At 41.6% G+C, this 22799-nt stretch overlaps 1 protein-coding gene across 2 annotated transcripts in view; it reads left to right on the forward strand.

Moving 5' to 3' along the window:
- Window positions 1-22799, forward strand: part of DCC (DCC netrin 1 receptor) — a 1041949-nt gene that overhangs the window by 755329 nt on the left and 263821 nt on the right. For both annotated transcript variants that reach the window (XM_089681618.1, XM_089681619.1), the window contains exons 10-11: window positions 10464-10612; window positions 17334-17472. In XM_089681618.1, the coding sequence (XP_089537744.1) occupies window positions 10464-10612; window positions 17334-17472 (288 nt within the window). The remainder of the gene's footprint in view (window positions 1-10463; window positions 10613-17333; window positions 17473-22799) is intronic.

The raw sequence follows: 22799 nt of genomic DNA on the forward strand, positions 1-22799 counted from the left end.
TCCATGTTCTGTGTACTGTGGGAAATAGTGTGGGAAATAGTGTTCTGTGTACTGTGGGAAATACTGTGGGAAATAACTGTGGGATATAGTGAATGCAGCATCCGGGGAGAGTGGATATAGTGAATGCAGGGTCCGGGGAGACCAGATATAGTGAATGCAGGGTCCGGGGAGACCAGACATAGTGAATGCAGGGTCCTGGGAGACAAGATATAGTGAATGCAGGGTCCGGGGAGACCAGATATAGTGAATGCAGGGTCCGGGGAGACCAGATATAGTGATTGCAGGGTCCGGGGAGACCAGATATAGTGAATGTAGGGTCCAGGGAGACCAGATATAGTGAATGCAGGGTCCGGGGAGACAAGATATAGTGAATGCAGGGTCCGGGGAGCCCGGATGTAATGAATGCAGGGTCCGGGGAGAGCAGATATAGTGAATGCAGGGTCCTGGGAGACCAGATATAGTGAATGTAGGGTCCGGGGAGACCGGATATAGTGAATGCAGGGTCTGGGGAGACCAGATATAGTGAATGTAGTGTCCAGGGAGACCAGATATAGTGAATGCAGGGTCCGGGGAGACCAGATATAGTGAATGCAGGGTCCGAGGAGACCAGATATAATGAATGCAGGGTCCTGGGAGACCAGATATAGTGAATGCAGGGTCCGGGGAGACCAGATATAGTGAATACAGGGTCCTGGGAGACCAGATATAGTGAATGCAGGGTCCTGGGAGACCGGATATAGTGAATGCAGGGTCCGGGAAGAGCTGATATAGTGAATGCAGGGTCTGGGGAGACCAGACATAGTGAATACAGGGTCCTGGGAGACCAGATATAGTGAATGCAGGGTCCTGGGAGACCAGATATAGTAAATGCAGGGTCCGGGAAGAGCGGATATAGTGAATGCAGGGTCTGGGGAGACCAGATATAGTGAATACAGGGTCCTGGGAGACCAGATATAGTGAATGCAGGGTCCGGGGAGACCAGATATAGTGAATGCAGGGTCCGGGAGACCAGATATAGTGATTGCGGGGTCCGGGGATACCAGATATAGTGATTGTGGGGAGACCAGATACAGTGAATACAGGGTCCGGGGTTTAGTAACACTTTAAGGATATCCCTGTCATTGCTGGGAAAAGACCAGTAATGTACAGCCACTGATAAACGTTCTGTACAGATCTGTGTAGCACATGAATAATGACTACTGTAAAATTGCCATTTATTTCAATCAGTGAATTAATTAGTATGAATATAGAATTTCCTTTGAATCTATGAATCTTTCATATGGGTCACCATTAGATCTGCTTCCTCCTGTATTCTGTGAATTATTACAAGAGACGGAACGTTCGTCATGTGCCTGGCTATATCTCAGGAGCATGAATATTTTTTATCTTAGCTAAACCCTCCGCATTCTTAATTAATGATTCCCTTTACCATAAATGTATAAACATATTAAACAGACATTTCCACTTTTGAGTCCACGTTTACTTATGAGCTGTTAACAGGCCAGGCTTTATTTCCTTGATCAATCATCTAATCACCTTAATGTATGTCTTTTTTCGGTGCTGCATACTTTGTTCTTTTGCCGCGATTTCATGCATAGTGCAGCTCACAGTAAGCTTGGCAGAGGAGTTCTTACAGGGAGATCTGAGGACAGTTTTTATTGTCCCTCTTACCAGAGAATCCCAGAATAAAAGGAGGCAAATGCACACACAAAACAATATGATGCAGTAAAATAATTAGATTTAGAAAATAAGTAATAATAAAAATAATAAAAAGGATAATTTTAAAATTAAGTATTGCACATACTAAATGACACACAGAAGCATGTGTGTTCTGTTCCAAATGCCGCTAACATGCCTTCTTGGACCCAGGTTCTTTAGACAGTGTAGTCACCTGCTGACTTCGCACCATCTACAGGCAGCTTAACTCCTCAATAAGAAACAGAAGTTGAATCCAACACAATTTTACTTCAAAACAAGGGAAGAAAGGGAGCACCAGCCTAGTGCATTACCGGAGAATACATTTTATTCAATCCAGAAGAGATACGTAATATTTGCTCTGAGGAAGAGGGGATAACCCCTTGAAACGCGTCATCCATTTGAGGGTCTTCTCGTGTTTGGGAGCTGACCTGGTGACTTGGTTGCTTTGGATATTGACATGCCTTTGATACTACAGTACATATCTCTTCTGGATTTAATAAAATGTATGCTCAGGTAATGCACTAGGCTGGTGTGCCCTTTCTTCCCTTGTTTTGCAGTGATTAATTTGGTTTCTTCCACCTTTCAGAGGGCAGGAAGGCCTGTGCTGGCGTTGGACGCACAAGGATCTGAAGTTCCCATATCATCTTAACACTCCTGGGACACTCTTCTTGCCTTTTCTTCTGTACAATTTTACTTCACTTAATGACAGTACAAAGGATGTTTTTCCAATATTTTGAAGTGTAAAAAGACAATGACTTAGCCCTGTCTCTGTGAATAACTAACACTGACTGATGAAATATTGAAGAAGTGGGGAAGGTTTAGCTAAGACTAAACTAACTAGCACTAAACAGGAGGGCAGGACAGAGGAAGATTCCAAAATCACATTAGTAGTAAATTGCAGTGGCCCAAAACTGCCACTAGATGTCAGCACACTACAAAAAAAATGATAACCTCCTGCACTTCATTACAACACATAAAAAAAATACATGAACGCGAGGCACAACAATGTTGGACTGTGCCTATTTGGTTTTGTTTTCTGGTTGTAACGGTGGAGTTTGATCTCCATCTGTCATGGAAATTTTGTAAATGCTTTTGATTCAATTGTAATTTTTGTGAATAATATTCATGGTTTATATAGTGTCAACAGTTAGTGCAGCACTGTACAATATACAGGATACATATGCACAGATTTCTTGTGTTCACCCTCCTAATAGATTACTCCCAGTGGCGTCCCTAGGCAGTTGTGGGGGGTGCGCGCTGCATCGGGAGACACCTACCTCACAGGGTGACAGCAGACCCGTTCCACAAAAAGGTAAATTGTAAGGCAAGCCAACGATCCCCGCAGGATGGATCGGATCTGCGGATTGAGCATAATGGATCGGAGTCCGATCCATTATGCTCAATCCACAGGTCCAATCCATTCTGCGGGGATCGTCAGAGGGGGTGTCACTAAGTGTTATCGCACTGGGTGACACCAACCCTAGGGACGCCCCTGATTACTCCATTCATACTAAACATGGTGAACAGAGGTATCGCCACTCCTGGCCATTGTATTCGGATGGCCACACACCTGCTGTTGTGTAATACCCAAATGTGACTGCATCTAATAGGACCCGGTCACTGTTTGGCTGACAATTTTCTGCTAGGCTCCTTTGATATTTCAGACTAGGTTGGTTGAGCCAGGAGATGCTGACAGGGCCAACCACAACTCTAAATTCAAGCCTTGAATGGCCAGCTTTACAATACAATTCAACACAAGACGAATAGGAGGACCTTGCTCATGAAAGCTTACACTCTAAAAGCAAGGGGCAAGTGATACAAAAGCAGGGGCGGACTGACCATTTGGAAACTTGGGCACTGCTCGAGGGCCCGGGGTCAGTAGGGGGCCTCATGAGATGCCCCTGGTACCTTTTTCATAATCTTTTTTGAGTTTGGGCAAGGACACAAGGGCCCCATGATCCCCTATTGCCCGGGGGCCCCATGAGTTGTCAGTCCGCCCCTGTACAAAAGGTAACAGCTGTGGGGGGTGGAGGAAGAAAAATATAAGCTTTTAGGTGGAGGTGGAAAAGGCTTCCCTGAAGAGATGAGTTTTCAGTGATCACCTAAAGGTGGACAGAGTACTGGACAGATTGGTGTAGGGAGTCCCAGAGGAAAGGAGAGGCTCTGGAGAAATACTGGAAGTGGGCATGGGTGGAGAGGATGAGGGAGCTAAAGAGTAGGAGGTCTTGGAGGAGCAGAGAGGACAGTTGGGGTGAAATGTTTGGGATGAGATTGGTGATGTAGCTTGGGGCATTTGTTGGGTGAGCAGAAGCCAGTGGAGGGATTAGCCACTAGGAGTGGTGGACACTGAGGGGTTTATTTACTAAAGCTGGAGAGTCCAAAATCAGACTCCTTTCTGCATAGAAACCAATCAGCTTCTAACCTCAGCTTGTTCAATGAAGCTTTGGCAATGAAACCTGGAAGCTGATTGGTTTCTATGCAGAAGGGAGTCTGATTTTGGACTCTCCAGCTTTAGTAAATAAACCCCTGAGTGTTTGGTAAGGTGGGTGAGCCTGGGAGCAGAATTCATCATACACAAATGGGGGGATAGCCTGCGTAGAGGTAGGCCAATGAAGTAGGAGTATAAAATGCTCTTAGAACAACATGAAATCTGCCTGGAAGAAAAGCAAAATACGTTTTAATCAGTAGGCAAATTCTGGAACTGCATTTCATGGCCACAGTAAAGTTGGTTCCACAGAACTTACTGGCACAAGCCAACTTCCATTTATAACTAATGTCCCCATTTGGCAGAAAAGAAGTACTGTGGGGGGTAGTTCTGGAATGAAGGTTCTATTGTAGCAAAAGTGTTTTTTTTTTATCCTTTAATCCTTTATTGGGTTACTTTTTTTTAAATTTATTATTACTTAACTTTTTAAGTTATTTTGACTAACTTTTTATTTATTTATTTTTTAATTTTATTTTTACTTGAATTTTTTCTTTTTTTACAATAAAAACAATCTTTTTTTTACAATAATATCTCAAATTCCAGGCTCACTAAACTTTCCCTTTAAACTATTCTTTGTGCTACAGTCTATCCAGTGAATCACATAAACTAATTATTTACCAAGGTCTGTTCTGTTGCTGACACATATATTCATAAAATCCTTTGGCCTTCTATTTATTTTAACTGGTTTTAGTTTCCTCTACTGGTTGTGTTTCCGCCTGTGGAAATTTTCTTACCCCAGCTATGAAATTGTGGGGGTTATAAGTCCTGTATAGTCTCCGGCATGATAAATGTAGTTTCTTTTTAACAATAGTCACACAAATCCTAATAGCTACATAAATCACTCGCTGTAGCACCCAAGTTTTCACCAGCTTTGATAAATGGACCGCACGGTACAGCGACATACGCAAACCATGGCTACATTTAGTAAAATTATAAATCATTTCTAACGTACTGTATCTGGTTTACATATCAGCAACATTTGGTTAATATCCCGGCCATTGTTCTTACGATTCCAATTACGGGGAACAAAAATTATTTCACAATTTTATTTATTGTCCAGGAAAAAAAAATATATTCATATGTATACACACAATTTTTATTATTTTAATTACAAATTTAATTTGGTTAGACCTTCTCTCACATGTACAATTAAGAATGGCAAATTTCCTGTAATCAGTGGTAACACAATTCTATTGTTTTATTATTTTTCCACACAAACCATTATAACAGTTTTTTTTTTAAAAGGATCACAGTATATTTTCAGCAAGTACACATATTAAATGATTATTAAAAAACACATGCAGGCTCCACCTCCGGAACATCGCCAAGATACGCTCCTTCCTTACCCCAGACACCACTAAACTACTCGTACACTCCCTGATTATCTCACGCCTTGACTACTGCAACTCCCTCCTCACCGGCCTACCCCAGTGCAGGCTCTCCCCGCTTCAGACCATCCTGAACTCAGCGGCCAGACTCATCCACCTCACCAGCCGCTCCACCTCTGCCACCCCCCTCTGCCTCTCCCTCCCCTGGCTCCCCATTGCCCAACGCATTAAATTCAAATTGCTCACCCTGACCTATAAGGCCATTCACAACACTGCCCCTAACTACCTCACCGACCTGATTCCCAGGTACCACCCTACCCGTACCCTTCGCTCTTCACAGGACCTCCTTCTATCTTGCTCCCTGGTCTCCTCCTCCCACGCACGACTGCAAGACTTCTCCAGGTCCTCCCCCATCCTCTGGAACTCACTACCCCAATCCATCAGACTGTCACCTTCCCTCCTCACCTTCAGGCGCTCCCTGAAAACCCACCTCTTCAGGGAAGCCTACCCCACCCTCACCTAACAGCCGCTGCCCTTCCCTCCTCCTACCACTCCATCCCCCACAGCCGTTTCCTCTTGTGCCTCTACCCCCTCCCTCCTAGATTGTAAGCTCGAAAGAGTAGGGCCCTCTTACCCCTTGTGTACTGTTTGATGTTACTGTTCTGTTTCATGTATTGTCCCCCCCTCTATTGTACAGCGCTGAGCAAACCCTTTGGCGCTATATAAACTCGATAAATAAATAAATAAATAAAAACTGACCTGAAAGCAGTTGCTGTTGCATATTTGTATTATTTTTAAAATACTATAAATATATTTAAATAAATATATTTATTAAGGATTGGCTTGATATAGCTCAACCGTCAAGATTCGACCAGTCCCTCTTGTCGATATAAAACTTATATACCAGCTTATTTTTATTTATTTTTTTCTTTTCTCTGCCGCGGTCCCCTTGGTGCCCCCCCCCCCCTTTTTTTTTTTGGTGTCTGTTCGTTTGTCTCTTTTCTCTTCGCTCCTTTCTTTCCTCTTGTATAGTCTGTCTTCTTCAGGTTATTTGTGCTGATTGTGATTCCTGTTTTGAGTCCCGTACCAGCAATACTGCACCCATGTGCTGGACTCCTTTGAGAGCCCTGCGTGTTAACTACCTCTCTGTACTCAGAGAGGCTCTTTCTCCTATTCATCTCGCATTCTGTATGTTGATTCTGCAACAATTTTTCCTGAGAGTTTATTATGTTATTAGTCTCTAAATGTCTATCATTTTTGCAATTTATTGTCTTTTTCTTTCTGTACGGCACTTATGTATGCAGTTTATTTTCATGTTTTCTCATCAGTACATATTCTGTATTATCCATCGAATCTTTTGTATGTTATATTCCTGCTGGTCATTGCATATGTTCTTGACTGATTCTCTGCTGTTTCCTATTCTATAATAAAATTCTTTGTAAAAGAAATATATTTATTAAGGAAATTCAAGAATTTAAAGTGACCCTAAACTCTGGTTTAATAAAAGAATTCTAATCAAATATGTATTCTTAAAGTGGTTTTACGTACATTCATTCTATGCAGCCCCCCAATACTTACATGTGCCCCATCGTGTCCCATCCAGGCATGTGCACAGGAGCCTCAGTTCTCCAGGGACTCTCCTTCCTTATAGGCTGAGATAGCAGCGGGAGCCATTGTGAGCCAATGAGAAGAGACAGGAGGTGGGGCTTAGCCACGGCTCTGCATGAGAATGGATATGTACAGCAGCGGCTCTGGAGCAAGCCTGCTTGGGTGTCCCCATAGTAAGCTGCATTCTCTGGGGGCACTCAGCAGGAGAAAGGGGCCAGGAGCTTAGACAGAGGACCCAAGAAGAGAAAGATCAGGGCTGCTCTGTGCAAAACGGCTGCACAGAGCAGGTAAGTATGACATGTTTGTTATTTTTTTAAATAATGCCCAAAGCTTTATTATTACTTTAACTTTCAAAATTCCCTTCTGTTGCTCTCAGCCTCCTCCAAATGCCTTTTTTTTTTGCTGTTGTGATCTGACTTCCTGTTAGAAGATGGCTACGTTTGTTCTCCATGGTCCCACTGTATGTAGGAGCATAGCCACTCTTTCGTGCTCACTCCGGAGAGGGACTAGAGACACATTGTTCCTTCTGCCATGGCATCCATCACAACATATCTGGTGCGTCTGGGTATAAAGGAGCATGTGACCCCCTTCCCATGAAGAAGCAGCCAATTGCTTAAAACATTATCATTATACATGATGAAGGGGAGTTACGTCATTGTTCCCTTCAAGCCCCGATGCCTGTCAACACCTGGTAATTTACTAGTCTAAAGACTTGCAAGGCTAAAAATGTACTTGCTTTGAAATGCATTGAAATGCAGAATTGTATTTTTTGCATCCCCATGGGCCATCCTAGAATCTGGAGCCTTGGACAATGGCCCATTCTGCCATTATGTTCTTCTTCCATTATATGCACTTTTTACAGTTCTGTGACTCAGAAAAAAATTTAAGTCAGGGGTCCAGCATAACTATCATGCAACTAGTATTTTTAGAAGGTCACCAATAGCAGTCCTCTCCCATTTTTCTCATGATTGGTTTAAATAGTTGAATGGTTATGAAAGCAACCAGACAAATTATTTCTGTGTAAAATTATCAGGGTGCTTCTAAGTGGTTCATAACAAGTACATTATTCTTACATTTATTGAAAAATAAGATTGTTTTGGAGAAAATAGAGTTTAGGCCTCGTTAACACTTGAGTGACTCTACCACGTTGCGTTTTTGTGCTTTTTTGCATGTTTTTTTTAGTATTTTTGGAGTAGCACCTTTCATTTGAATGGACCTCTCTGCACACCGAAAATGTAAATTTTGGTATTGAGTCAAGCGTGTTTTGTGCCACACGTTTTTGCGTATTTAGATGCTTGTAAAAAGTGTTGCCAGAAACACAGGCAGAATCCTTTGTTTCTGCTATGCCCAGGTGTGAATGGGACCTTAATGTTGAAGTGAATGTCACAGGGAAGATTTGCTATGTTAATTGTGCCTAAGCAGTACCCTGAAAAATGTACCTTTTGCCTGGAATTCCTTCAAAAACATAGTGTATTTCCTGGTACGTGAGGGTGCCTAGGCACTCTGGTGGATGCAGACTCTGCTACCTCTGCTAGTCTCAGCTTGAGACTTGGTGATGTCACTACAGGGCTGCTCACAGTTCTCCTTGCTGGAGACTCTGATATGAGGTAGTAAAGCCATGCCTCTACCAAGATGGTCGCTTCCAGTGCAAAAAAAGACATGATAAGTCAATGGGGAAAGGATCAGCTGCAGGGAGACCATAGGCAATACTGGTGACCAGTCCTTGGCCCTCTGCCTGCCTTTCTTCGGCACAGCTTCTAGAATTCAGGTACTCTTTACACAGAAACTACATGACCAAGGGAGAATCTAGGGACTAGGAAGGAATTTTAAAGAATTCTGGTGGTCAGCTTAGGTAGGAGATGCAGGGATTGCTTCCGGAGGGAGTAGTGGCATCTATTTTAAGATCTGCCAAGCTGGAAAGCTGTCCTGCCTGCCCATCCATTAAGAATGTTGTTGAGGTCACTAGGGAGGTAATTTGTCATGGCAGCTGGTATTTGGCATTTTACAATAAGGATTTGGTAAAAGAGACACATCTGATGGTATGGAAACCTCTGGTACTTGGTGGTTGTAGTGTCCTTATGTGGTGTTTTAAAAAAGGAGGTCCTCGAGTCGTTGAGTTACAGCTAAGAAAAGGTGACTAAAACAGATTTATATCAAACATCATTGATTCTCTTTTGTTATGCTTTAATAAAATGGCTGTTGTGACCAATTAGATTCATGCGATGCAGTCTGCTGTTTTTATTACAAACCTTTGGTGAAAAAGTTGGACTCAAATCTTGACAAAGCTTCAGTCAAGAACTAATTTTGGTAATTGTGTTCTTTCTTTCTTTGCTTCAAAAAAAGTTACGAATGTAAAACAATGTAATTTTCTAGAAAATAAAAAAGTCATACTACTGTGCTTTTGATGTGGGATAAAAGCAACAAAATACAATGTAGCCATATGAGTATAAAAAGAAAACAAAGCAGAAATTACTTTGAAATGATGAACGCAAGGTCTACAATAAAGCACAATGGGCAGCTAAATCATCTCCTCACTGATAAATCTTCCAGGTTTCCGGCCTTCATTTAGCATTGTTAGGTTGGGTTTTTTTCCTTTCCTACTGTCAGAAAATCCAATTAACTGTAAAAATGTCCTTTCCTTTTAATGTGCCTTTTTTTGGAGGCTGTTAATCAAATTGTTCAGGATTAAAGCTAGGGGGCACTGAAAATATGTGGGTTGGAATGGCTACTGTGACGTAATGAGGTTAAATGTATAATTTAATTATTGTAATCTAAAAGGGAAGACTGCCACCTGCTTAGTTTAGCCACTGGGGGCTACACCCATTCATGGTAGAGGTGCATTATAGCTGGCAGAGCATCAAGGATCAATACAGCATCAGGAGAACCTGCAAGATAGCTTGATCCCAGATAATGTGGCCGACATCTAGAAATGTGCATGCCAGAAATATGTTTTGTTTCGGATGCATTCATTTGTTGAAGAATTGTGTTTCGTCATATTCGTTATGTTGAACCAATTCATTTTCAGAATTTATTTCTTAACTTCGGCATTCGTTTTGTATATTCGTTGGTCCAGGTGGATTCCAAAAATTTGGTAGTTTTTCCGAAAGATTGCTAAATATTCAATATATTATCAAATTGGACGGATTTGGTATAGCTTTTAGCTGGAGAGTGTTAATATAACTAAATATGATACTTGAGGTGACTAGTGTCTAAAATGAAGCTTAATATGTTTTCTTAACCTAACTGGACTTCCTTGTACTGCATAAAACAAAACCATGGTGCATTCTCCATGTAGAAAAATGTAAAGTTAATTAATTAATTAATTTTATTTTTATTCTTTCCAGTACAAGTGCCAGGACCAGTAGAAAATCTTCAGGTGGTTTCTACATCTCCTACATCGATTCTGATTTCCTGGGAACCCCCAGCTTATGCGAACGGCCCCGTACAAGGCTACAGAGTTCTGTGTACAGAAACCATATCAGGAAGAGAACAGGTGAGCCATCAGAAATTGCAATTCACGAGTCCGGAAACTCTATGATGATTTTTTTTAATGTTCTAAAAGCCTAAGCCTAAACATTATAAATGCAGATTGCATATTTAGCAAGGAATTTGGCATGGTGTGCTCTTTTAACCCCGCTGGCTCTATATACATCTGTGCATTAGGGTAACATATAATTTTCTGAATAGGAACCCAACACACCTGGTCAGTGTAACACAACGCACAGGAATTTTAGTGCACCACAATGCTTAGATGTGAACCTGCAGGTGGACAGTCAAGCAAGGTTAGTGCAGCTCAACCAAAACCAGGATGCTGGAATAAGATCAACAGCTACTATAGGTCAGGAGAGTTACAAGCTCCTGACACTAGTAAAAAAACCTCCCTTCACCCATGTATTTTTGACTTGTATTTGGACATTTGCCAGAACCCATACAATTTTATGTTGCATACAGGAATCTGCAAATAGATGTATATTCAAACATGCACACTCATATCTGAAAATAATGTTCCTCTGGTCTTTTGGGGTATGTTTTCCTGGTAGACCTTGGACCATTTTTGTTTCAGTTTCTGGATTATTTCAGTATCTTTTTGAAAGCAGTTCTCTCCAGAACTGTGGTTTATATTCTAAATGTTACTTTTTTGACATTTATAACGCTGCCCCAAACTACCTCACCGACCTGATACCCAAATACCACCCAACCCGTAATCTTCGCTCCTCACAAGACCTCCTACTTTCTAGCTCCCTGGTCTCCACCTCCCACGCCCGACTGCAGGACTTCTCCAGGACTTCCCCCATCCTCTGGAACTCACTACCCCAATCCATCAGACTGTCACCTACCTTCCTCACCTTTAGGCGCACCTTGAAAACCCATCTCTTCAGGGAAGCCTACCCCGCTCTCACCTTACAGCCGATCTCCTCCACTCCTCCTACCTCTCCATCCCCCACAGCCACTTCCTCCTGTACCACTATCCCCTCCCTCTTAGATTGTAAGCTCGAAAGAGCAGGGCCCTCGAACCCCTCGTGTTTTGTTTTGTTACTGTATTGTCTCATGTTCTGTCCCCCACTATAATGTACAGCGCTGAGCAAACCTTTTAGTGCTATATAAATACTGTATAATAATAATAATAATACTTTAAAACTGCAATTCTCAATGTTTTTTTTACCCCAGAGGAACCCCTAAAATAATATTCAGGTCTCTGGGGACCCTTACTAAAACCATTTCATTGGAGGGTCAATGGCAAAAATGTCCCTTTACGTTAGTGGTCAATAGAAGGAATACAACCTTTAGAGTGATGGTCATAGCACCTCCCTTAAGGACATCTAAAATGTAATTAGTGCCATGCTACTGGTGTTGCCAGGTGTTGTTAGTCTTGAAACAATGCAGGCACCATCAGATGGGAGGTCAATCAGCCACAGGTCAAGGAACCAAGAGCAAGCTTTGGAACCCTTGTTGAGAATGGCTGCTCAAAACATTTAAAGCAGAACCTCTTTCCTGCTGATCATTGTTTCATTGATACACCCCAGAACTCTATTTGTTTCCCCCACTGCCGGGCCACACAGTTTACTCACTTTGGAATCCTCTAAAATTTGCACCCCCAAATCCTTTTCTTGTGTAATTCTAAAACTCTACCTCCAATAATGTGGTGCACTTAGTCATTGAATTACCACTGTATGCTACAAAGGTGTTTATGAGAAACTGACGAGGGCGACTGATCGCTTAGAGCTTCTATCCCGATACGCATGGACTTTCCTATGCCCTGTACACTTGCTGTGACCAACCACTGCAAATAGCCGTGTTCTTAACGAAGGGCTGGAAGCCAAACGCCTTGACTCCAAGTTGGTGACATTGGGCTTTTGAACATGGCCTACTGTTTGACTGTTCGACTTGTTACGTTTTTGTTCCTTTTTTTTTAGTAATTGACAGATAAAGTTCTTTGACAGACGCAATTAAATGATTTCTGATAATGCTGTTAACAGTAGGTACAGATGTATAACAAGCCATTGAATCCCTGTACAATATTAGGACAGACAAGTATCGCCCCGTTAGCGATTAGCTGGGGTTTGAAGATCTTTGTAGATCATTAGTCAGGCTGAGCCTAAAGTAATTCCATTCTGATGTGGAGGTCACATCTCTGGAAGGACATAAAACAGTGATCAGCTGAAGATGGACTTATACGGTGCACAGTTTGCTTTTAAAAAGCGTGTGAACATTATGAAAGAAATGAGGGAGAACAGGAGCTAATGGATACATTCTCTGATGATGGATAAATGTCTAAAGATGATCTTTACCAAGAGATAGAAAGATGGAAGAGCCGAGCAAATATTTGATGAGCTGGTTTCTCTTTTTTTTTCCCCGTTAAATTGCCTGTGTGGTGGTAAAGTTACATACCGCCTGTCATAATATAAGCAAAGATGGCGAGCAAGGTTGTTTTTTACTATTTTTACACCAGAAGGTTTTATGGTATTTGAAAGGTTGATATTAAGTTATGTCTATAAGGCAGAAACAAAATACAAGGCCAGATTATTTGCTAGCCCCTGCCCCCTGAATAAAAAAATACTAATTTATAAATAACAATTGTTATTAATAATTTTTGAATACAAAAGAAATAAATAAAACACTAAATTAAAGGATCACTATAATGAAAATACTTGTATGCAATATTGTGGTTACTATATTAGATTAATACCTGTAATGAAACAAACCATTTAACACTGCCAAACACTGCTTACTATGGTCAACATTTATTCATAGGTTTTCATATTTGAATTTTGTTTTTTAAACCTATCCCTGTAACTGCTCAAACATGGTTCAAGTCAGTTTTGTGTTTATTGAAAGTCAGCAACTACAAAAACTGTAGCTGCTGACTTTTAATAAACACACACTCACCTGTCCCGGGGTCCAGCGATGCTCACCCGCACCGTCACTTCTCTCCCTCTTCTCTCCTCGGTGCCGGCATCTCAACTGTGGGCACCCAACTTTGACAGCTTGAGGCTTCACAGCTAGGTGCCCACTGCACATGCACAAGTTGCGCTGCGCATTCTGATTGGTCCAGCAATCTTTTGGGACCTGTGAAGGTTCCCAGGAGACTGCGGGAGGAAGGAGGGTGACCGAATGTCCGGTTCACTTCGCCGCAGCGAACTGAGCCAGAAGTGGGAGTAGGTCCTTGTCAAAAACAGGTATCCAGTGCCCCCCCAGAAGGCGCCAAATAGGACAATGGAGTGCGGGAGGAGGTAAACAAAGCAGCTTCCACTTTTGAGTGGAACTTCGTTTTAAACATCAGCTTTAATTTGTATGTTGCTTACTTAAAGTGGTTGTAAACCTCAGGCATGAAATATGAACAAAGCATATCCCTCTATAGTGTCTGCTTGTCTCAAATAAGTGCACTAAGTGTCATTTCTGTCTGCTGCCTCATTCTTCTGCTATTGCATAAGTCACTTCTGACGAGTTTTCCTGACACCAAGAGAAAAATTATGACAGGAGAGGTACCTCCAGCAGATTGACAGCCTCAGCTCTGTTACTGTGAGCTTAATGGAGGGGGGGGGTGTCCCTTCCCTCCAATCAGCATTCAGAGCTCTCCGCACTGAGCTCTGCAGAGTGGTGTAACTTCAGTTCTCCGCCCCTTTTTTTCTGAACTCTCGGGCAAGCATTATAAAATGTAGCACTTGGTTGTAGAGAAGAGAAGACTGCAGATAAACAGGTACAGCTTATACATGAGGATTTGTTTCATATCTGTGTCTCACCTAAGGTCATTCACTTTACTGGGTATATGAGAAGGTTTACAAGTCCATTTACAAATATATATCCATCAGGACCATATTGACAACAGGGTGACAATATTGCTGTGTAATTTGCAGCAGAACAAACAGTGTTGTCACCCTGTTAAAGAAAGTGGAAAAATATTGGATTTGCTTGCAGGATCAATGAGTAGTTACGAGGGAACTTAGAATAGAAAAACGTGTTAATGCCAGTTACAGACTACTGCAGCATTCATGTCATTTTTTTATAGTTATATTTTAAAGATAAACACATACAAACTGGGAGAAAAAAGTAAAACATAATTTCCTTACACCATAGGGTATGATAAGAATGTTTTTATCCAAGTTTAAATTGTGTTATTATCCAAATGGCAGTTAGTCAAATGATTGATTTGATGTACAAAAAAAAAATCTAACCCCCTCCCCCATGCAGTTAAAAAAATGCTAATTTTCACTTACCCTCCCCATGCTCTAGTGCTGTCCCTGACTTCCTCCTCGGTCCAGCATCGGCGGTCCTCTTAAGAGAAAAATGACACTCCGTAAGTCCTGTCATTTACTGTGAGCCCAGCCTATCATTTACATGCCCCCCCTCATCATCACACAGTCTGGGCTCACAGCACTCCAGGACCAGGGTCGGACTGACAACTCATGGGGCCCCCGGGCAATAGGGAATCATGGGGCCCCTGTGTCCTTGCCCAAACTCAAAAAAGCCTATGAAAAAGGTACCAGGGGCATCTCATGGGGCCCCCTACTGACCCCGGGCCCTCGGGCAGTGCCTGAGTTTCCAAATGGTCAGTCCGCCCCTGTCCAGGACTGAACAACTCTCGCCGTTGCTCTCCTCTGGTAGAATGTCAAACCCCCTGAAGAGGACTCTTGTCAGGTCACAGGACCAAATAGAAGACTTCAGGAAAATCGTAATATTGTTTTGTTTTTTTTTTTGTTTTTAATATGGGCGGGAGGATCACATACCTGATGTTTTAATACAAAAGGAAAAGGTTGTTGTCATTAGAAACTTCAAATCCTGGCTGCACTTAAAGTGTATCTTTTGAGAAAACTCAATTTATTTAACTTTTTTAGAGAAGGCAATGGTTATGTTTTGGGGGTCAGCGCTTTCTGTGTCCATTTCAGGTGATTTTCTTTTATTTCCTGTACCAGATGCTCAACAGGAAGATTAACAAGAAATTAGAGGAGTCAATCTCTTCAAAGCGAGGGGACTTCTTTAGACAGTTGTCACTGGAACAAGTGTTCCTATTTTAGGATTTTCCCTGCATTTCTACTCTGGTGGCACTTATAACATTTTTGATTTCCCATCACTTTCTGTCCCGTGACAATGGTCACCGGACAAGTAAAGAGGTTGAATTTACCCAATGGGACACGGGAATCAATAAAAACCTGAAAGCCATTCTGAACTTTCCTATTTTATCCAAATCTAAAACATTTTGGCTGGAGATGCCCATTATCTGCTGCAATCAAATATTTTTTTTTTTTCCTTTGTAAGGTCAGAATCGTGCCCCTTGTACACCATTCCCAGATATCTTAGACATTTTTAACACCCCAGCTTTAGGACTATTATATAATGGGAATCAGAGAGCCTTTTCTTCCTTTAGTTTAAACAATTCTCATTGATATTCCGCTTAAGCCATCTTAAAGTATCTTAACTTTCATCTGCAGAGTCATAAATCAAAGTCGTTTAATATCAAGTCGGAGTCAAGAGAGAGATGAAAGTGTGGAAAGTAGCGGGTCCTATTAGGGCCGGCGATCTCATAATTGCTGTGAAGCGTAAATGAATTTAATAATCCTGAAACCAAAATGATCCGTTATGTCATTAAATATTGAGTCTTACTATGTAGTGATCACCCACGAGGGATCGGTGGCAGTCCCAACACCAGCCCAGATCATTGTCACTATTACCATAGACAGGGTATGACTTATCACACATTTCAATTACTTCTGAAAGCCATGACCTCAGGGACACCATACCTGAATACTCTGATGAAGAAGACCAAAGATTCCTTATATAATCTTTTTTTTTCGCAGTGAAATTAATTTTTTATATTGCTTAGCAATGTGGTTGAATTTTCAACACCAACATATTCTGCACTGCCTTATAGGTAATATTGAATTAATTTATACTGTCTTTTGGGCACCCATTGCTCACTTGTTCTTTTAGGTACAGGCTCCATGGCTGTTAAGAAGGGTGCAGCCAATGAAGTCAATCATTTTTAAACTCTCTTCATCCATTATTGCTCCTAGCGAGTCACACTGGGTAGCCGTGACAAAATGAGGCATCTTTAAAGTGAACCTCTGCTTTTGCATGCAAGTAAACCAGTGACACCAAGATAATGAGGGAACATGTTTAATGGGACATGAAAATACAGACAGCAATGTAATCCATCAGGGGTTCCTAGCCTTTACCACCGTACAGAAAAATGGTTGTTGTCTATGTCCCAAAAAAAGAGATTTTCCACCATTTCCTGTCCCTGTGGCTTATCACTGGGACAGGAAATAAGAAGAAGTATCCTTAAAGGGGAACCAGACATAAATTAAATCCAACTAAGGTTTTTTTACCTTCCACGTTCTATCCAAAACTCAAAAAATGTTTGGCTGGTGTTGAGTTTTAACATATGCCCAAGGGTTTTCTTATCCATCTCCTCCTTTGTCTCCTTTGGGTAAAATCAGAGTTCTTATTCTTATTTTATGTAAACAAAAATGATATTAGAAAAAGGATGGTCGATGTAGGACAGAATAGTTTTTGTCTTTTTTTCACAGGTCATAATAATGTAGAGATGGATGGGGCAAGCAACTCCAAATGTTCCAAATTTTCAAAAGTCTTCAGAGCTAAAGAGCTAATAAGATTTTCATATTCATACCTCAACTGGCAATACTTACTTAAAGCTTCCTTTGGTCTAAAGCTAGTAGATTATGGGTGGTAATTGCCCTTCTTTTCTCTTTTCACAGAACATTGAAGTTGATGGACTCTCTTATAGACTTGAAGGCCTTCGGAAGTTTACAGAATACAGTATAAGAGTTTTGGCTTACAATCGTTACGGCCCCGGGGTCTCAACAGAAGAACATGCAGTCATGACTTTATCAGATGGTAAGAGTGGTTCATTGTATTGCCTGTTATATAATTATTGGTAACAGTAACTTGCAATTTGCCACAGTCACATATTTAGGTGGAAAGAAGACACTTTTCTTTTAGGCTCAAACCATAAATAAAAGAACCTTGAATTCTCAGAGTCACACAATTGATACAGGGGATGCCAACAACTCCAATGTGTCCATCAGGGCAACATTTTCCTAGTTTTAGATAGACTAAGGAAAGGTCGGAACCTAAATCAGGTGTTCACTAATGTATGTGTTCCCTCATGTATTATGAAGATTACAACAGTAGCTAAGAGCACACACAGGTAACACCCAGAACTCTCAGGGAAATCTCACAGTTGGGGTATTCCAGACATATGAAACTAGGGGCTGACGTAGCCCACCAATCCTCGGTTTTAGGTTTAGTTGGATTTTATTTTTCATTAGATCTAAAAAGCAGCATACTACGCCTTTATGTTTTATCACATGGGTAAAGAGAAAATTAGTAGTTAGTACAACGATCATTCATAAAAATAGGATTACCCACCATAATATAACTACCCACCTAATATTGAGTATGTCCCCCTTTGGCCACCAAAATAGCCCTGGCTCATCAAGCATGAATGCCACTAGACCTCTGAAGATATTCTGTAGTATGCGGCACCAAGTCATCAGTAGCAGATCCTGTAAGTTGTGAGGTGGGGCCTCCATGGATAGGACTCTTTTTTCCAGTACGTCCCACAGATGTTCAATTGGATTGAGAACGTCCCACAGATGCTCAGTTGGATTGAGATCTGGAGAATTTGCAAGTCATGTCAACACCTCAAAGACACCTTCTTCCATTGATTTGTGGTCCAGTTCTGATGTTAACATGCCAATTCAGCATGATTGCCATGAGAGGTTTGCGGCTACACAGCATGCTATACAACAAACAGAGATGTACTGTGTGTTCTAGCAGAACCAGCATTAACTTTTTCAGCAATTTGAGCTACAGTAGCTCTTTTTGTTCGATTTTACTACATGGGCCAGGATATGCTCCCCACATGATCAGTGGTGAGGAACAGGTTTTACTGATTTCTCTCTTTATTAGACTGCAACAGCTGAAACTGGCATCCCAGCTATGCCAGCACACAATGGTGCAAGCAAACTATGCACACAGGTTTGCCTGCAGAGGAAACTGTAGCATCCACAGTCAGTTGTAAGCTATTGATGTACATCTTGTCTTTATTTAAGTACTATTTGTTAAGCAAAAGCAGTGCATAGTCTAATTTGGCATTTTTTTTCTTTTTTACTTAAAATGTATACTATAGCTACATGACACTTTATGGCATTTATGAAAACACATTCATGAGAATGTGTAATTTTTAGCACAATCTCATTAGCACATAGCAGATACTGTGTGAACACTGAGATTCTCGCAGTGTGATATGTTTTCTATAGTGCCAGGGAGGTGTTATTCTGAATGGTGGCTCGGCAGGTAATGGCATGAGCCAGCTGCTTGGCCTTGATCTCTCACCTTATCAATGGCAAGAATATTTACTGAACATATTCTGTTTCATAGCTGCTGTGAAGTTCCATATTCATTCAGAGGAGTTATTGCATCAGGATATGTATGTGGTTTTCTTTTGGGTACTGATTGATTTGCTGAGAGTTTCATTTCTCCTTCCCTTCCCTTTCCTCTCCTCTCCTCTCCCTTCATCTCATTTCATTTCCTCTCTTTTCCTCTCCTCTCCTTTCCTTTCCTTTCCTTTCCTCTCCTCTCCTCTTCATTTCCTCTCCTCTTCCTTCATCTCCTTTCATTTCCTCTCTTTTCTTCTCTTTTCCTTTCCTTTCCTTTCCTTTCCTCTCCTCTCCTCTCCTCTTCCTTCATCTCCTTTCATTTCCTCTCTTTTCCTTTCCTCTCCTTTCCTTTCCTTTCCTCTCCCTTCATCTCCTTTCATTTCCTCTCTTTTCCTTTCCTTTCTTCTCCTTTCCTTTCCAATCCTCTTCTCACCTTTCCTCTCCTTTCTTTTTCTCTCCTTTCCTTTCCTCTTCTTTTCTTTTTCAATTCTTTTCTTTTTCCCTTCCATGGGTTATGTATAAATTTAGCAATTCTGACACCAGATTATTTTGCTGTACATCTAAGTTACTGGTAGTCATGTTGTACGCTGGGCAAAAATCCAGCAAACTCAGCCCAGAGCGAACCAAGTCCTTGTGCTCACCAACCGATGGGCTCATCTGTGTTTCAGCTTCGTATTTAGCTATTTGCCTGGAGTTCAGCCTTAGAAAAACAGGCTCTCTTCTGCAAAAATAGTACAGGAAGAGTTGTATGGAGATCACTGTACAGCAACAGCTCAAATATAAATAAAAGAAACAGCTAAAACAATGGTCTATTTCAAGTCATTCTTTCATTCAGCAGAGGAAAAAAAAAACAAAACTTCTTTCACAGCCTTTTCTATACATTGACACATGCAGCTTTATTCCCCACTGCAAGCTGAATGGATTTTCTTAAAGAAACTCTTTCAGGCGGTTTTGGTTTCACACGGAGGTGCGTGCGCGCAAACTGACAAGCGTCACGGCACAAAGCTTGCTTTGTGATTGCTTAGCGGGCTGTCAGTAAAAGATCAAAGTTGAAGTCAGGTTTAATTACAGACCTGTCAGATTTCATGTTTTCAGCAAGCAATACACATTCTTTTCTTTCTGCATTGTTTCTGTCCATTATAAGGTTGACATAAAATATTGTTTAAAAACAGAATCTTAAAGCTGAACTCCTTCTTGCTTTGGAATCGAGTGGAGAAGGCTTAGATCACCTGCAAGGCTCTCCTTTCACTTACTGCTGCCATGACCAGAGGCCATTGTTGTGAGCTACATGATCTGTATCTTCCAATTATTTCTCTGGCAAATCCATGTGAATATAAATTGAAACTACTATCAACAACACACAAAGCTATTTACAAATCTGCCCCGAGCTACATCACAAATTTTGTCTCCAAATATCACCCAAACCGACCTCTCAGCTCTTTTCATGGTCTCCTGTTCTCAAGCTCCCTTGTCTCCTCCACCCATGCTTGTCTCCAGGACTTCGCCAGAGTCTCTCCCATCCTGTGGAACTCTCTACCTCTCTACCTCAACCTCATCCCCCACAGTTATAACCCTTTTTTGAACTTGCCCCACCCTATTAGATTGTAAATTCTTATGAGCAGGGCCCTCTCTGTCTCCCTTTATGTTGTAAAGTGCTGCGGAAACTCTTGGTGCTATATAAATCCTGTATAATAATATTGCTGGTCAACTCACTAGACATAATGGTTCCACAAGTCTTGACACTTATGTGCCAAGGCTGTCACAAACTGATGACTTACTACATGAGATTGTGGAGAAATGTGGACATGGACAGGAGATTGTCAAAGACTGAAGGTGATGATGTTATCTGTTCAATCATGTTCAGCTCTCAGCAGTTCTATGGGCCAGCTCTCCAAGAAAATCCAATGGAGCGGCCAAGTACTGCAGACACACTACATGAATGGTTGGTGACTGGGGTCATGCTTTCTGGAGACTGTCAGAGACTGCAGACACACTCTAGGAGTGGTTAAAGGCCAGAAACATGCTACAGGAGTGGTTTGAGACTGGGTATATACTGCAAGAGATGGTCAGAGACCTCAGAAAAAGTACAGGAAAGGTTGGAGACTGTGAATATGCTGCAGGAGATAGTCAAAGACCTCAGACACAATCTAGGAGTGGTTGAAGACTGGAAACATGCTACAGAAGATGGCCAGAGACTGATGACACACTGCTATTGTGGTTAGAAACAGGGATCATGCTGCAGTAGATGGCCAGAGACTGCAGACACCCGCCAGGAGTGGTTGAAGTTTGTCAACATCCTGAAGTGGGTGATGAGAGACTGCTGCATGCTGCAGAAGATGGACGAAGACTGCAGACACTCTACAGGAGGGACATGCTGTAAGAGATGTTAGAGACTGCAGACACACTGGGGGAGATTTACTAAAACTCGAGCACTCATAATGTGGTGCAGCTGTGCATAGTAGCTAATCAACTTCTAACTTCAACTTGTTCACTTAACCTCCTTAGCGGTATTCCTGAGTGTAGCTCGGGGTAAAATTTCTATACCAAAAGCGGTAACCCCGAGCTACACTCGGGCTTACCATGCGGCGTTGTTCTGGGGGTCCCTGCAGCACTTACCTTGTCCTTTGCTCCCGCGATGTGTCCCCTGCACTGTCCCCGGCCATCTCATCCAGCCGATGCCGGCATCTGGCTTCTGTGTTCCGGTTCCTGTGACGTCGGGACGTACGGGCGCCGGAACCGGCGGGAAATTTGAAATTTTTAAAAAATGTCATTTTTGCTGTCATTGCTATTTCAATGCATTTCACATACATTTTGTCCCGACTGCTTTGTCCTGCGCCCTGTCTGCATTTTGACTGTTCTTTCTGCCTGGAAAATTAGAAACGTCCATGGCGTCCAAAAAGCGTCCCTTTAGGTCAAAAGCGATTTTAGACCGGCTAGAGAACAGCGATAGTAAATCAGAACCACTTGCAGAATTGAGTGATAATGATTCGTGGGGAAATTCGTCATCAGACACTGAAAACGATTCTGCGACTTTGCTCAGCGATGTGCGAACTTGGCGCTATATTTCAAATTTCAGTGTTTTTGGTTTGATTATATTATTGAATTAAATGTATTATTATTATATTATTATTTTTTATGATTATTTATTAAATTATAATTTATGATTTCGTGTTTCAAATTTTATCATACCCGGGATGTTTACTAGACTATTGTTCGGACAGATTTCAGTGAGTTATTCCTAAAAATTACAGGCCTACAATAAAAAACTACATATTTCCATGCAAAATAATGGTACCGCTTTCAGCACAAAAAATCTGAAATAATCATACCGCCAGGGAGGTTAAGCATTAGGAATAATAACCTGGCAGCTGATTTCTATGCTGAGCTGCACCAGATTTTGTACTCTCCAGATCTGGTAAATAAACCCCACTGTAGGATACAGGAGAAGGTCAGCGACTGCAAACACACAATTGTAGTGGCGGGTGATGGAGAGAGACTGCAGCACACTCCAGGAGTGGATGTAGACTTGTAATATGCTAAAAGAGATGGTGAGAGACTACAGGTAAGCTCTAAGAGTTGATGGAGAGTTGTAACATGCTACAAGAAATGGCCAGAGACTACAGACACTCAAGGGTTGGTTAAAGGCTTGTCCCATTCTAATGAAGAAATTGATCTGCACTACCGTCACTGCGCTAAAATCTTCTTTTATTAAATCGACCACAAAAAATGACATCAAAAGTACAGTAGGTTGACGCATTTCAGCCAAATGGCCTTAGTCAT

This window comes from Staurois parvus, unplaced genomic scaffold, assembly GCF_062004578.1.
Source record: "Staurois parvus isolate SC_StPar_1 unplaced genomic scaffold, SC_StPar_1.0 ptg000272l, whole genome shotgun sequence".
Taxonomy (NCBI): domain Eukaryota; kingdom Metazoa; phylum Chordata; class Amphibia; order Anura; family Ranidae; genus Staurois; species Staurois parvus.